Source organism: Urocampus carinirostris, chromosome 14 (assembly GCF_059441175.1).
Source record: "Urocampus carinirostris isolate Australia breed hairy pipefish chromosome 14, RoL_Ucar_1.0, whole genome shotgun sequence".
NCBI lineage: Eukaryota > Metazoa > Chordata > Actinopteri > Syngnathiformes > Syngnathidae > Urocampus > Urocampus carinirostris.
Genome location: NC_142362.1, coordinates 3,967,570 through 3,979,714, shown reverse-complemented (window position 1 = coordinate 3,979,714; position 12,145 = coordinate 3,967,570). Strand labels below are relative to the sequence as shown.

The 12,145-nt window shown below is 41.2% G+C and overlaps 1 protein-coding gene across 1 annotated transcript in view; it reads right to left on the bottom strand.

Annotated features, from left to right (window-relative positions):
- med14 (mediator complex subunit 14) overlaps positions 1 to 1,927 on the bottom strand; it is a 33,007-nt gene extending 31,080 nt beyond the window's left edge. The window contains exon 1 of the mRNA XM_088353177.1: positions 1,524 to 1,927. Coding sequence (XP_088209303.1) covers positions 1,524 to 1,699 — 176 coding nt within the window. The 5' untranslated portion in view covers positions 1,700 to 1,927. The remainder of the gene's footprint in view (positions 1 to 1,523) is intronic.
- Between the last annotated feature and the right edge of the window lie 10,218 nt (positions 1,928 to 12,145).

Sequence of the window (12,145 nt, the reverse complement as noted above, 5' to 3'; positions counted from 1 at the left end):
ATTGTCCTTTTGATGCCAAAACGTAAAAAAAAAATGTTTCTAGTCCTTCATATATATATATATATATATATATATATATATATATGAAGGACTAAAAAAAAAAAACAGTTAGAAAGGGTTAGGCGCTGCTGATCTGTGTCTAGCCTCTGGTTTTATTATAATAAATCAGCATTAGATTAGAAAAAAGGGAAACAATAAGTTACAAAATTGTATCCTGAGCTGGACCAATATATTTCTCTTATAGTTTAAAAGTCCCCATTTCAGAGTAATTGCTGAAAAATTTGAGATTTTACCTTTTTTATGAGTAAAGGTTACCATGCCGAATGACACCAAATAGTAAGAATGACCCAGCTACAGAACTAAATTTCCTGTAGGCCTTTAAAAATAAATCAAGATGGCAAAAAAATGCCTGGCTCTCCCAATTAGAGAAAAACGCCTGGAGTTGAATGTAACTTCACTCATCTGATCTATAACAGGGACTCTTAGCGCTCGTCTTGTGATCAAGAGGTCACAGGTTCGATTCCCAGCTCCTTCGAGTTATGTGACAGTGTCCTTGGGCAAGACATTGAATCCCTAATGCCCCAGATGAGCTGGTAGTTGCCTTGCATGCAGGGTTGGGTAGGGTTACTTTAACTTGATTACTTTCAATAACTTTTGGATTACTCCAATACCAAATATGCTAATAAAAGACAAAAGAAACTAAATATGAATAAATGACTCCATTTTGTGCAGGCTTGGGGAGTAACGGAATACATGGAACGGCAAAAATGATGTTGGATTTATTTTCATTTTGTTTCTGTCGCATTTTATGTTAGTTTTGCCGGAGATCAAAGCCAGGAGAGAAAGCTTACCACGTGTTGTGAGTCATCATTTTATTCATATTTAGTTTCTTTTGTCTTTTATTAGCATATTTGGTATTAGAGTAATCCACAAGTAATTGAAAGTAATCCAGTTAAAGTAACCCTACCCAACCCTGCTTGCATGGCTGGCGTTGCTATTGGTTAATTGTGTGTAAAAAGGGAAAGTGTAAAACACATTGTAAAGCGCTTTCGGGAGGTCTTCATTGACTTGAAAAGCGCTGTATAAACGCAGAACATTCATTCATTCAAACTGTTTTTATGCGACACAGTATTTTGCGGGAAGCTCGCAGTCTTCCGGGTTTGGTCACGTGATCGGCAGAATCTCAGTAATGAGGAGTTTGCCTTAGAAATCGAATTTGAAAGGTTAAAGAAATAATTGGATCGTTAATGACGTTTAGGTCCACTGGTAATTTTTATTCAATGTTCCATTTACATGGAATTTGATTTGAGCAGGTAAAGTGACAGGTGGTGGCCACTGTCCACCTTTAGGTGATGACATCTGAATGACTGTGACATTTGCTAGCTACGCCCCTGCTTAAGTCAATTATTTTGATATAAATATGCTTTCTCCACATTTTACTGCCAGATCGATTTTACCATAGGAATGGACATTAGTGTTACCATAGCCTAGCGTGTGAGGCCTTCATCAGCTCGTCAACTTACAGCTCCGCCAGCAGGGTGATTTCATGGTAAGTTCTTTGCAGAAGGAAGTCGATAAGCAGACTCAGACGTATCCCGTGTGAGGCCAACGTCCCCGGTGCCGGTGGTTGGGGCCCCGAGACGACTGGCCCGCCGAGGGCCACCAGCTGCCCGTCAGCACCAAGCTGCACTGGAGCCATTTTACAATGACGTTAGCAACTAGCAAGCTAGCGACGAGTCAATGCCGGCGCTAAAACGCGAAACTGTTGGCTTGCAGTGGGAAAATTCCGGGTGAATTGTTTTTAGCCGGAGACTAAATGCATTTCTCTAGCCTGGTGGGTTTGGTTACCGCAACGAAAAGGTCTGTAAAAGACCGTTAAAGGAGAAAACGCGGTGGAGTATTATATTCAACGCCGCCCGGCCGCCATCTTTGCTGATGGAGCTCGTTAAACGTAGGCTGGTGAAAGGGAAAACCAAAACAAGAGTTTAGGGAGTTGGATTGATAGTTCGGGGGTGATCCAGATTCTTGATATTTTTATTTTATTTTTATTTTATTTTTTTAAGAGGAGGATCAAGACCTACTTTTTATCATGGCTTTTATTTGCCGATTTTAATTTAGTTTTGATTTGATTAACTTCTAATCAAGTCAAGTCATGTTTGTTTGCAGGGTTGGGTAGGGTTACTTTAACTGGATTACTTTCAATTACTTTTGGATTACTCCAATACCAAATATGCTTATAAAAGACAAAAGAAACTAAATATGAATAAAATGATGACTCACAACACGTGGTAAGCTTTCTCTCCGGGCTTTGATCCCTTTGATCTCCGGCAAAACGAACATAAAATGCGACAGAAACAAAATGAAAATAAATCCAAACATCTTGCCAACATCACCGTTCCATGTATTCCGGGACTCCCCAAGCCTGCACAAAATTTAGTAATTTTATTCATATTTAGTTTCTTTTGTCTTTTATTAGCATATTTGGTATTGGAGTAATCCAAAAGTAATTGAAAGTAATCCAGTTAAAGTAACCCTACCCAACCCTGTTTGTTTGTATAGCCCTTTGTCACAAGAATTCTCAAAGGGCTGCACAGACCACTAATTATTGCAAACCACAGACTATTATTACACCATACCCTGATCTAAAACTTACATGAGGGCAAGAAAAAACTCAAAAACCTCAACAAAGTGATGAAAGCTCAAGCTCAGGTCATCCCCCTTCCAGGATGACCAGGCTGCAATGGATGTTGCAATAACAAATAATAAACAGATATTGCTGACATAAAATATAGGTCATTCATAAGTTATAGAATAGTGTTTTTTTAGCCTAGATTGAAACAGTTCCACTGAGGTTGCAGATCGAATCTCAGGGGGAAGAGCATTCCACAACACCGGGGCCCAAATGGAGAACGCTCTCAAACCTGCGCATCTCTTCTTGGCTCTTGGGATCACGAGTAGACAAGCATTTTCAGAGTGAAGGCTCCGGACCAGAACATAGGGGGAAATTAAATTTTTGGAGGATGCGCTTAATCGAATACTTAATTTTTATTTCATATTTTTATGTTTTGTTCTGAATTTGTTTTTATTTCTATTTTATTTTATTTCTCAGTGTTTCCTTATTCGAGTGGGCCGCACTGGTAGGATGTAGTTTAATGGCTGAAAATCCTGATGTCATCCCTATCAGTGTGGATAAGCCTCCCTCAGGTCCCTTTCCTCACATGGTTAGTATGTGCCTTGCCATAATCATATTTTATTTCTATTAGTATTTTTTTCTTTATATGTTTTTTCAACCATTGTTTGTCAAAGTATAAGGTGTTTCGGGTTGTTAGGTGGGGATAAAGGAGGGGATTTTATTGTCTTAATGAACGCAGAATATTTTTATACAGCACTTTGAGAGGAAATTTATTGAGTTAAAAGTATTTTAAAAATACATTCGACTTGATTTCATTTAGAATTGTGAAGGATTCTTCTCACCTTGGGCACCACCTCTTTAACCTGCTGCCCTCTGGAAGATGCTAGAGGTCCCTTAAAACAAGGACCAATAGGTTTAAAGACAGTTAGTTCCCCAGGGCCATCACCACCCTAAACAAGCGCACATGACTGTAAAAAAATTACACTGGAAATCCAAATTAGAGAACAATTTATAAGAAATCAAATAATCCTGGGGGAAAAACGGCACCTTCACTGCTCAAGCGTGTAAGGACATTTTATTGTGTCCATACATGCTACTACAACCATTTTTCACTAATTAAAAATGACATTTTTACACAAAAACTGTATTTTGCCAAAAATGTACTGATCAGCATTAAATAGCATTTTCAGGGGCCTCTTACTCAATGATGCTAATCTAGCACATGGTGCTAATTTCCTTGATTATCTGTCAGCCCCATTCTAACTGACAGTTTCACTGACTTTGCAAGATGGTGGGCCATTCTAAAGTTAGGTTGTCCAGATGAAAACGAAAGGGATGGCCCTAACAGCCATAGCACGACACGGCGATTGTTCAAAATCTGTGATTTCAAGAACATTGAATCTTGGGGGCGGCAGTAGTAGCTCAGGAGGTAGAGCGCTCGTCTTTGGATCAGTTCGAATCCCGGTTCGTCCGTGTTACATGTCGAAGTGTCCTTGGGTAAGACACTGAACCCCTAATACCCCCAATAAGCAGGTTAGCGTCTTACATGGCTGCAATACAAGGCCGCTATTGGGAAATGTGGAGCACATTGTAAAGCGCTTTGGGAAGTCATTGACTTGAAAAGCGCTATATAAATGCAGATCATTTCATTTCATCGTTCCAAAACTACAAACTCATTTAAGTGGCCCAAGGAGGCTGGTCGTCCACAGAGGACAGATTCAAGAGAGGACAGGTCTCTGCAGAGGATGTCTATGGGTAATCATTTCCACACTGCGGCTGGAATTCCTTGCCAGTTCAGTGCTGAACATGTTAAGGATCTGTCTTGCCATAGCTTTTAGGAGCATTTGGACTGAAGGCCATTACTGCAGTGACCAAACCTCTCATTAGCAAAATAATATCAAAAAACTGAGGAGCATGTTGTGTGGACAGAGAAGTGGTCTACTTCAGTGATAATTGCAAATATATTCTTTGGGGTCTGATGAGAAGTATTATATCAAGTGACGCACTGGAGAAAGCCCTAAGTGTGTAAAAATGTCAGTTAAAGATGAGGAGGAAGTGTCATGGTTTTGGGAATGTTTGTTGCAGCAAGAGTTGGGCCTCTTGTACACCTACATGGTAGAATAAATGCAAATGTGTATCAGAACCTTTTTGAACAGCACAAGGTTCCTTACTTGCGTTCATCGCCCAATCAACCTGCAGTCTTCATGCAGGACAGTGCTCCATGTCACAGAGCAAAATAGGTAAATAATTTCCTTGAAGGTGAAAACATTTAATGGTATGGCCTGCCCAGAGTCCTGATCTCAACCCATTAGAGAACCTCTGAAAAATCCTTGGTGACAGAGTTATGGTCAAGAAACCCACTACAATCAAACTGTGTAGAAGGCTGGAAAAAGGATGGACCAAAATAACACCAGGGCAGTCTGAAAGACTAGTGTTACCCTGTGGCCGCAGATGTGCCCAAGTCTTTCACAGCAGAGGCCTTTACTGTACACTTCTTAACAATTGCTGACTATTGTCAGCATTTTTCCTCATGCCAAAGTCATTGTAGTTATCTAATTTGGATCATTGTATTCTCTTATTTGGGTCGATGCGTTTTATGTTGGGGTTTTTTTTGAGAAAGGCCTTCTTTAATTTTGTGAAAGTGGTGATGCAGTACCATGGTATAGACACAATAAAATGTAATTTACCTTGGAACATTGTAGATGGTAGGATTTTAAAGTTATTCAATTTCTTATAAAATATTCTCTGATTTATAATGTAATATAACTGGAAAACTCGTGCAATCATGACTACATATTCAGTGACACATTTTAATAATCTAACTCATTCTTTTATTTTGTTTCTTATTTAAGTGCAGTATATCTAACTTGTTCACGTTGGAGTGCCACATCTAATCTTGTAAACAATATTTACTACATTGTTATTAATTACAGGAAAGACAAATTAATTCAAATCCCAAAGTCCGAACATACACAAGTTTATTGGGGGAAAATTGATAAATGCTCCACTTTTTATCTTCAATAACATTTTTATGGAAAATGGAAATAAATATGTGTTGAATTTAAGTTCAGCTCGAGCGAGGGTAGTCGTTGACGGCGAGAAAAACAGGTCGATGGACGGGGCGGAGGAGCAAGGCATAAACGAGTCCAGAAAAGAGGTCGGTAACGGGTATCAGACAGGAAACAGGGCAGCATAGAGTCGGAGAGTACAAAAGCTTGCCTAGCTGGGAGCATAAGTTTGCAGAACGATCCGACCAGTGTTTCTAGGAAGGCGGGAGTTTGAAAAGAGTCCAACAGCCAATCGGGGTCCGTGGCTGTTGGTGCCAACGGGGCAGCCTCAGGTGCCCCGCATCAGTAATCATGACAGCAATAAACACGAACAAACCAAAAGACTGTATTCATAACAAAAACACGCAAAATAATTTACTGTTATATCCATAACCACCAAAGTAAAAAAAAAAAGCTAGTTTATATAGATTAAGTACCATACCCTGTCATCTCACAATATTTGGTTCATTTTTCATGCAATATGTCATGATTACCGATGTGAATCACCTGTGCCCGCTCCTTTGGCGCCATCTGCCTCGGACTCTGATTGGCTCTCTGTCCCTATTTAAACCCGCTCCTATCCGTACCCCTTTGTCAGTCTGTCTGCGAACCTCAGTTAACACTAGGCAAGCCTTTTTCGACCCTGAGTACCTCCTGTCCTGTTTTTGCTTTTGTTTGTCTCCAGCTACGACCCGTTTTGATCCCGACTACGTCTGCTCTCCCGTCCCGGCTTACGATCCATTTTTGATCCCGACTACGTCTACTCTCCTGTCCTGGCTTACGACTCGTTTCCGACCCCGCTTTGCTCTCCCTGTTTTTTGCTCCCGTCTGTCCCCCGGCTTCGACCCGTTTTTGATCCTGGCCACGTCTACTCTCCCGTCCCGGCTTTCAACCTCTTTTTATCCCCGACCACGTCTACTCTCCTTTCCTGGCTTACGACTCACTTACGACCCCGACCACGTTTCGCTCTCTGTCCCGGCTATTGACCTGTTTTTCCGTCCTTGACACCGCCATCGATCACTACGGAAGATCCACTTCCGTGTTCGGATCACAAACTCAGTGCGAGAGCTATTTGCTTCCCGCGCCTAGCGAATGCTGGATCATGGGCGCAGCCCCTCCTCTTTCCTTTAATAAAACTTGTGAGAAACGTAACGCAATTGGGCCTGTTTCCGTTCTGGTCCTGACAGAAATATTAAACAAGTCCGCTTTAAAAATGACGCCGACTCTGCTCTCTAGTGGCTACAATTTGCAATTGCTTTTCTTTCCTCGTGAATAACGGCAGCTCGCATTAGTTTGCATGGCATCGTCCTGTGAAGCCTCATCGCCCCCTACAGGTTGCGACCAAAAGGTCAGGTACATGCTACACCTAAACAGGGCACTATGATATGTATATTAGTTTAAGGATTACGTGTCAATTATGGAGAGTTATTATGGACCGTGCAAAAAAATTAAGTTATCGTTTTCCAGTGGTGAATCATAATGGGAGGAACTTCCTGCTACTGAAAATATAAACCACGTATTAGTGCCATTCTTACCCAACACATATCTGAGGAAAGATTTGTCTCAAGAATATTTACACACGTTTAGTTCTTATCCACAAATATGTTTGTGATTAAGACAAGATCTTAAACTCATATACTGTACATGTCTTGATAAATGCACATGCAAAATGCACATGCAAAATTAAAACCCACGCATGTAAATCACAGATTTACGTTTACAACATATGTTTCACACTAGATTTTAGCCTTGAAAGTCCTTAAAAGGTGCTTGAAATTGGCCATGAAAAGAGTGCAAAAATCCTATAAATTGCTTTACAAATGTTCCAGCGACGTTCCATTACCCTCGGAAAACAGAATATCAACATGGCCAGATCCCACGATACCACTTACTTCATTCGTATTATTTCCCCACGCATGATAAAAATCACAAAGTATTCACCAATCGACACTTATTGTGACTTGTAAAAATAAAGACCTAAACAAAACGAGTTTACAGTGTTAAACTAGTCGCACCATTATCACGTCCTTGTTTTCCCCCGAACACACGTAAAAGATACGCACGAGAACATCAAAGAGATGAAAGAATTGGACAACGGCACTTTTATATAAACTGTTTTTAAGTCGCTGAAGCCCACGAGGGTTTGCGAACAAACGACATGCTCCTTAAGAGATAACCGGCCTCAAGTTATCTTTTTGTTTCTAATAACACGAATACTGGAGTTTATTCGAGGATTTAAACTTATGGTTTGCGGTATTTTCCCCTACAACTGACTGCTGATTAGCGGAAGGTATGAATCAGAAAACACAGGTATGGTGCTATCCCATTTACTGTATTTTACACATTGAAACGGAGCAGACATTTATTATTAGAAATTGTTTGAAAGAAATCCAAATATAACAAAACAAAAATAGAAAACAATCCGGGTTGGTTAAAGTTGCTCTTTTCAGTTTCCATTTGTCTTATTACATTCCCTGCCTTGTTGAAATTAACCCTCATGTTGTGTTATGGTAGTAATTCTCATGTATTTTCTGTCACCCCCCCCTTACACCCCTCGGAAGAAGAAATCCTCTCGTGTCTGCACTTCTTACGCGATGCTTATACTCTGAGAACGCCACTGCGCCCTAGGGTAGTGGAGGTGCAATTGCACTTTATGCCGGTAAAGTTTAAAGAAAAGCTGTTTGAAGTTAAACGCTCCTGCATCCTTCTAAGGGGGACCCACCACATTATTTGAGAACCACTGTGTTTGTCACGACCAGAACGAAATCAGGACCCAATTGCGTAACGTTAACCACAAGTTTTATTGATAGAAAGAGGAAGGCCAGCGCCCGTGATCCGGTGCTCGCTGGACGCGGAAAGCAAGCCGCTCGCACAATCAGATCTTGATCCGAATATGAAAGTGGTTCTTCCGTAGCGGGAGATGGGGGTGTCAGGGATGGGAAAACAGGTCGAGAGCCGGGACAGGAGAGCAAAAACGTGGTCTGGATCAGAAACGGGTCGTAAGCCGGGACGGGAGAGCAGACGTAGATCAGGAACGGAGGGTGGAAAAACGGGTGCAAAAACGGGACAGGCGGGAGTCAGGGTCAAAATGCTTGCCTTGTAACAACAGAGGTTCGCTGACGGACTGACAACTGGAGAGTGAAAGGACTGGGTTTAAAAAGGGACAGGGAACCATTCAGGTAGTCCACAGCGGCTGGCGCCAAATGAGCGGGCACTGGTGATGCTAGTCAGTAATCATAACAGTGTTAGGGTCTCCAGTGACCTGTTTCAAGGTTATGAAATGTAATAACTTATGTGTCTCAGGGGCCATAAAGACAAATTACAATGGGAAGATACCGTGATTTTAGGTTCAGAGTTTAGGGGCTGCTGAGCACCCAGAGAATATTGCTTGTTATTATTGTTTTTATTATTTTCAATTCACTAAAAGTGATTTAGGGTCATTCAACATTTTTCATGAGCATCATTTCCTATTTGTGAACATCCCATTACACTTTTTGCTTAGCAGAAACACTATTAGTACGCCATACCTGTCAGGACCAGAACGGAAACGGGACCCAATTGCACAACATGTACCACAAGTTTTATTGAGAGAAAGAGGAAGGGCTGCGCCCACGATCCGGTGTTCGCTGGACGCGGGAAGCAAATCGCTCTCGCACTCGGACTGTGATCCGAACATGGAAGTGGATCTTCCGTAGCGAGTGATGGAAAAACTGGTTGGGAGCTGGGACAGGGAGAGCAAAGCGTGGCCGGCGTCAGAAATGAGTCGTAAGCCAGGACGGGAGAGTAGACGTAGTCGAGATCAAAAATTGATCTTAAGCTGGGACGGGAGAGCAGACGTGGTCGGGATCAAAACGGGTCGTAGCCGGAGACAAACGGGAGGAAAAACGGGACAGGCAGATGTCAGGGTCGAAAAAGGCTTGTATAAACAGAGGTTTGCAGACAGACGGACAACAGGAGACTGACAGTACTGAGTTTAAATAGGGACAAGTAGCCAATCAGAACCCGCAGCGGTTGGTTGATTCACATCGGTAATCATGACAATACCTAGTTTTTACTTGTTTATTTCAATAGAGTACTGTACACACACAAAAACACAAACATACACGTACAGAAGAAGAAGCATTGACCTTATCAGACAATGAGGCATTCTATAGAACACCTCATAGTTACAGTTATAACATAATCTCATAGTAATACACCCGAGCCTCCACAGATTCCGCCGATATGCCGCAAGTGCCACAAACCGAGTGATAGAGGAGTGATAGGGGCGATTGTGCGGTGCTGGAAATCAAAGAGATGGAACCATTTCAAGGTAGTAAAGTACTTGCCCAAGACACACCACAGGAAATGGTGCCCTTTCAACCCGTGTGGTTAAGGGATCCAACCAACCAACCAACCATTGAGCAATACTCCCATCATTTTAGTGGTCAGGACTAAGTTAGACCCAGGGCCATAATTGACCTGCTAACAACAGTTAGTGGTGACAATTCCGAACAAGTAACATTTACTCAGTTCCATTTACTCGAGTTAGTTTTGGGGAAATTTCGTTCTTCTAGATTCTAGAAGTATTATTTAGTCACTACTACTTGAGTAGATTTGTGAACAAGAAACTGTACTCTTACTCCGCTACATTAGGCTACTGGTACATTGAACCCGTTACTTAAATCCCTCCCACGTAAGTACACATCTACCTCTGCTAAGACTTATTTATTTTGTCAGTGACTTCATTTATTTTATTTAGATTTGGCCACTGAACACCAACAGTCTGAGTAGACTGGCTTACAATTCCATAGACTTGTAACTTATTACAATAATACTACAGAAATACTACAAAATAGATCTACAGTAATACTAAAAGAAATATTACGGAAATATAATAGGAATACTACTACGAAAATACTAGAAAAATACTACCACAGGAATACTCGAAAAACACTATGAAAAACGCCTACAGTGTATAGTAATTCTACAAAACTAAATATCAGATTTAGTGCTCAAAACGAGTACCTAATGTAACTATACTTTTATTTTGAACTAATCTTATTAAAACAAATGAAAAATAAAATTATTTAAATATATGTTTCCGCAATTTATTGATTTAGTTCACATATTGAAGCTGAAATGCGGGCGATGGTTTTCCAGGCTGGAGTGATGTGTCATTCATGAACGAAGCGGCTCAACGAGTCGACTCACTAAAGAGTCGGTTTCGCATCAATAAGGAGCTGGCCTCCTTCTAGGCGCTCTTTCAGTCTCATTTCTCTCTCTCTCTCTCTCTCTCTCTCTCTCTCTCTCTCTCTCTCTCTCTCTCTCTCTCTCTCTCTCTCTCTCTCTCTCTCTTGTTCTCTTTCCTTTTTGCTCTTTCTCTCTTTTTTCCCCTCTCTCACTCTCTTTTGTCGTCTTTCTTGCACTCCATCAGTCTTCCACTCATATGTCTCTTTTTCTTTGTGTCCATCCAGCTTGTTCCCACTCTCTTTTTATCTATCTTTCTTTCTGTACTTTCTTTCTTTCTTTCTTTCTTTTTTATCTCTCTCTATGTGTTTTTTATAAAATGCCTTTACCTTCCTCTGTCTCTCTCCTTAACAGGTTTTTAAAATGAATGAATTTTGTTCAAAATATTTCCTAATTTTAGGTTAAATATTGCGGCCGGGTTGTTAGCGCACAGCCCGACGGTGCGAGGTCCAGGGTTCAATTCCAGATACTGCAGCCTCTTGTGTGGAGTTTGCATGTTCTCCCAGTGCCTGCCTGGGTTTCCTCCAGGTGCTCCGGTCCAATTGTCCCTAGGTGGGAATGAATGAGTGAGATGTATTTCTCTGTGTGGCCTGCTACTGGCTGGCAACCAGTTCTGGGTGTCCTTTGCCCAAAGATGGCTGGTATGGGCTCCAGCACCCCCTGCGACCAGAGTGGACAAGCGGCGCATAAAATGGATGGGTACATGCAGTGTTCCCTCTAAGCTGCGCGCGTGCGCAATTGCGCACTGCCCGCACATTCTCAGCGCACAAGAAAATCTAGCCAGCGCACAAAAATGAGGGCTCAAAATTACTAATTAAGAAGCGACTTAAGTCAAAGTTACAGTGCCATGAAGGTAAAAATACACGGGTTTCCCTGACGTTGTGTCCTAAATGAGGTATTTTGAAGTCGAGTCGAAGTAGAACGCAGTTCAGTAAAGTTAGTAGAGTTTGTCGAGAACCGGCTTCTTCGGCTCGGCTCATTAAAAGGAACCGGCTCTTTCGGGTCCTAAACGGCTCTTCAGGATGTTTTTGCTTCTTTAATCCCAACATGACCAAATATTATGTAAAACTATGCACAAAATGACTTAAAAGAAGAGGGGAATAGAACAAAAAAGAAAAAAATACCAAAATAAAAAAGTAGTGAAAAGCTGAGAAAAAAAACAAAAGGAAGAAAGAAAAAAAAGGAAAAATTTAGAAAAAAGCCAGAAAAAAAAAAGAAACCTAGGAAAAAAGTAAAT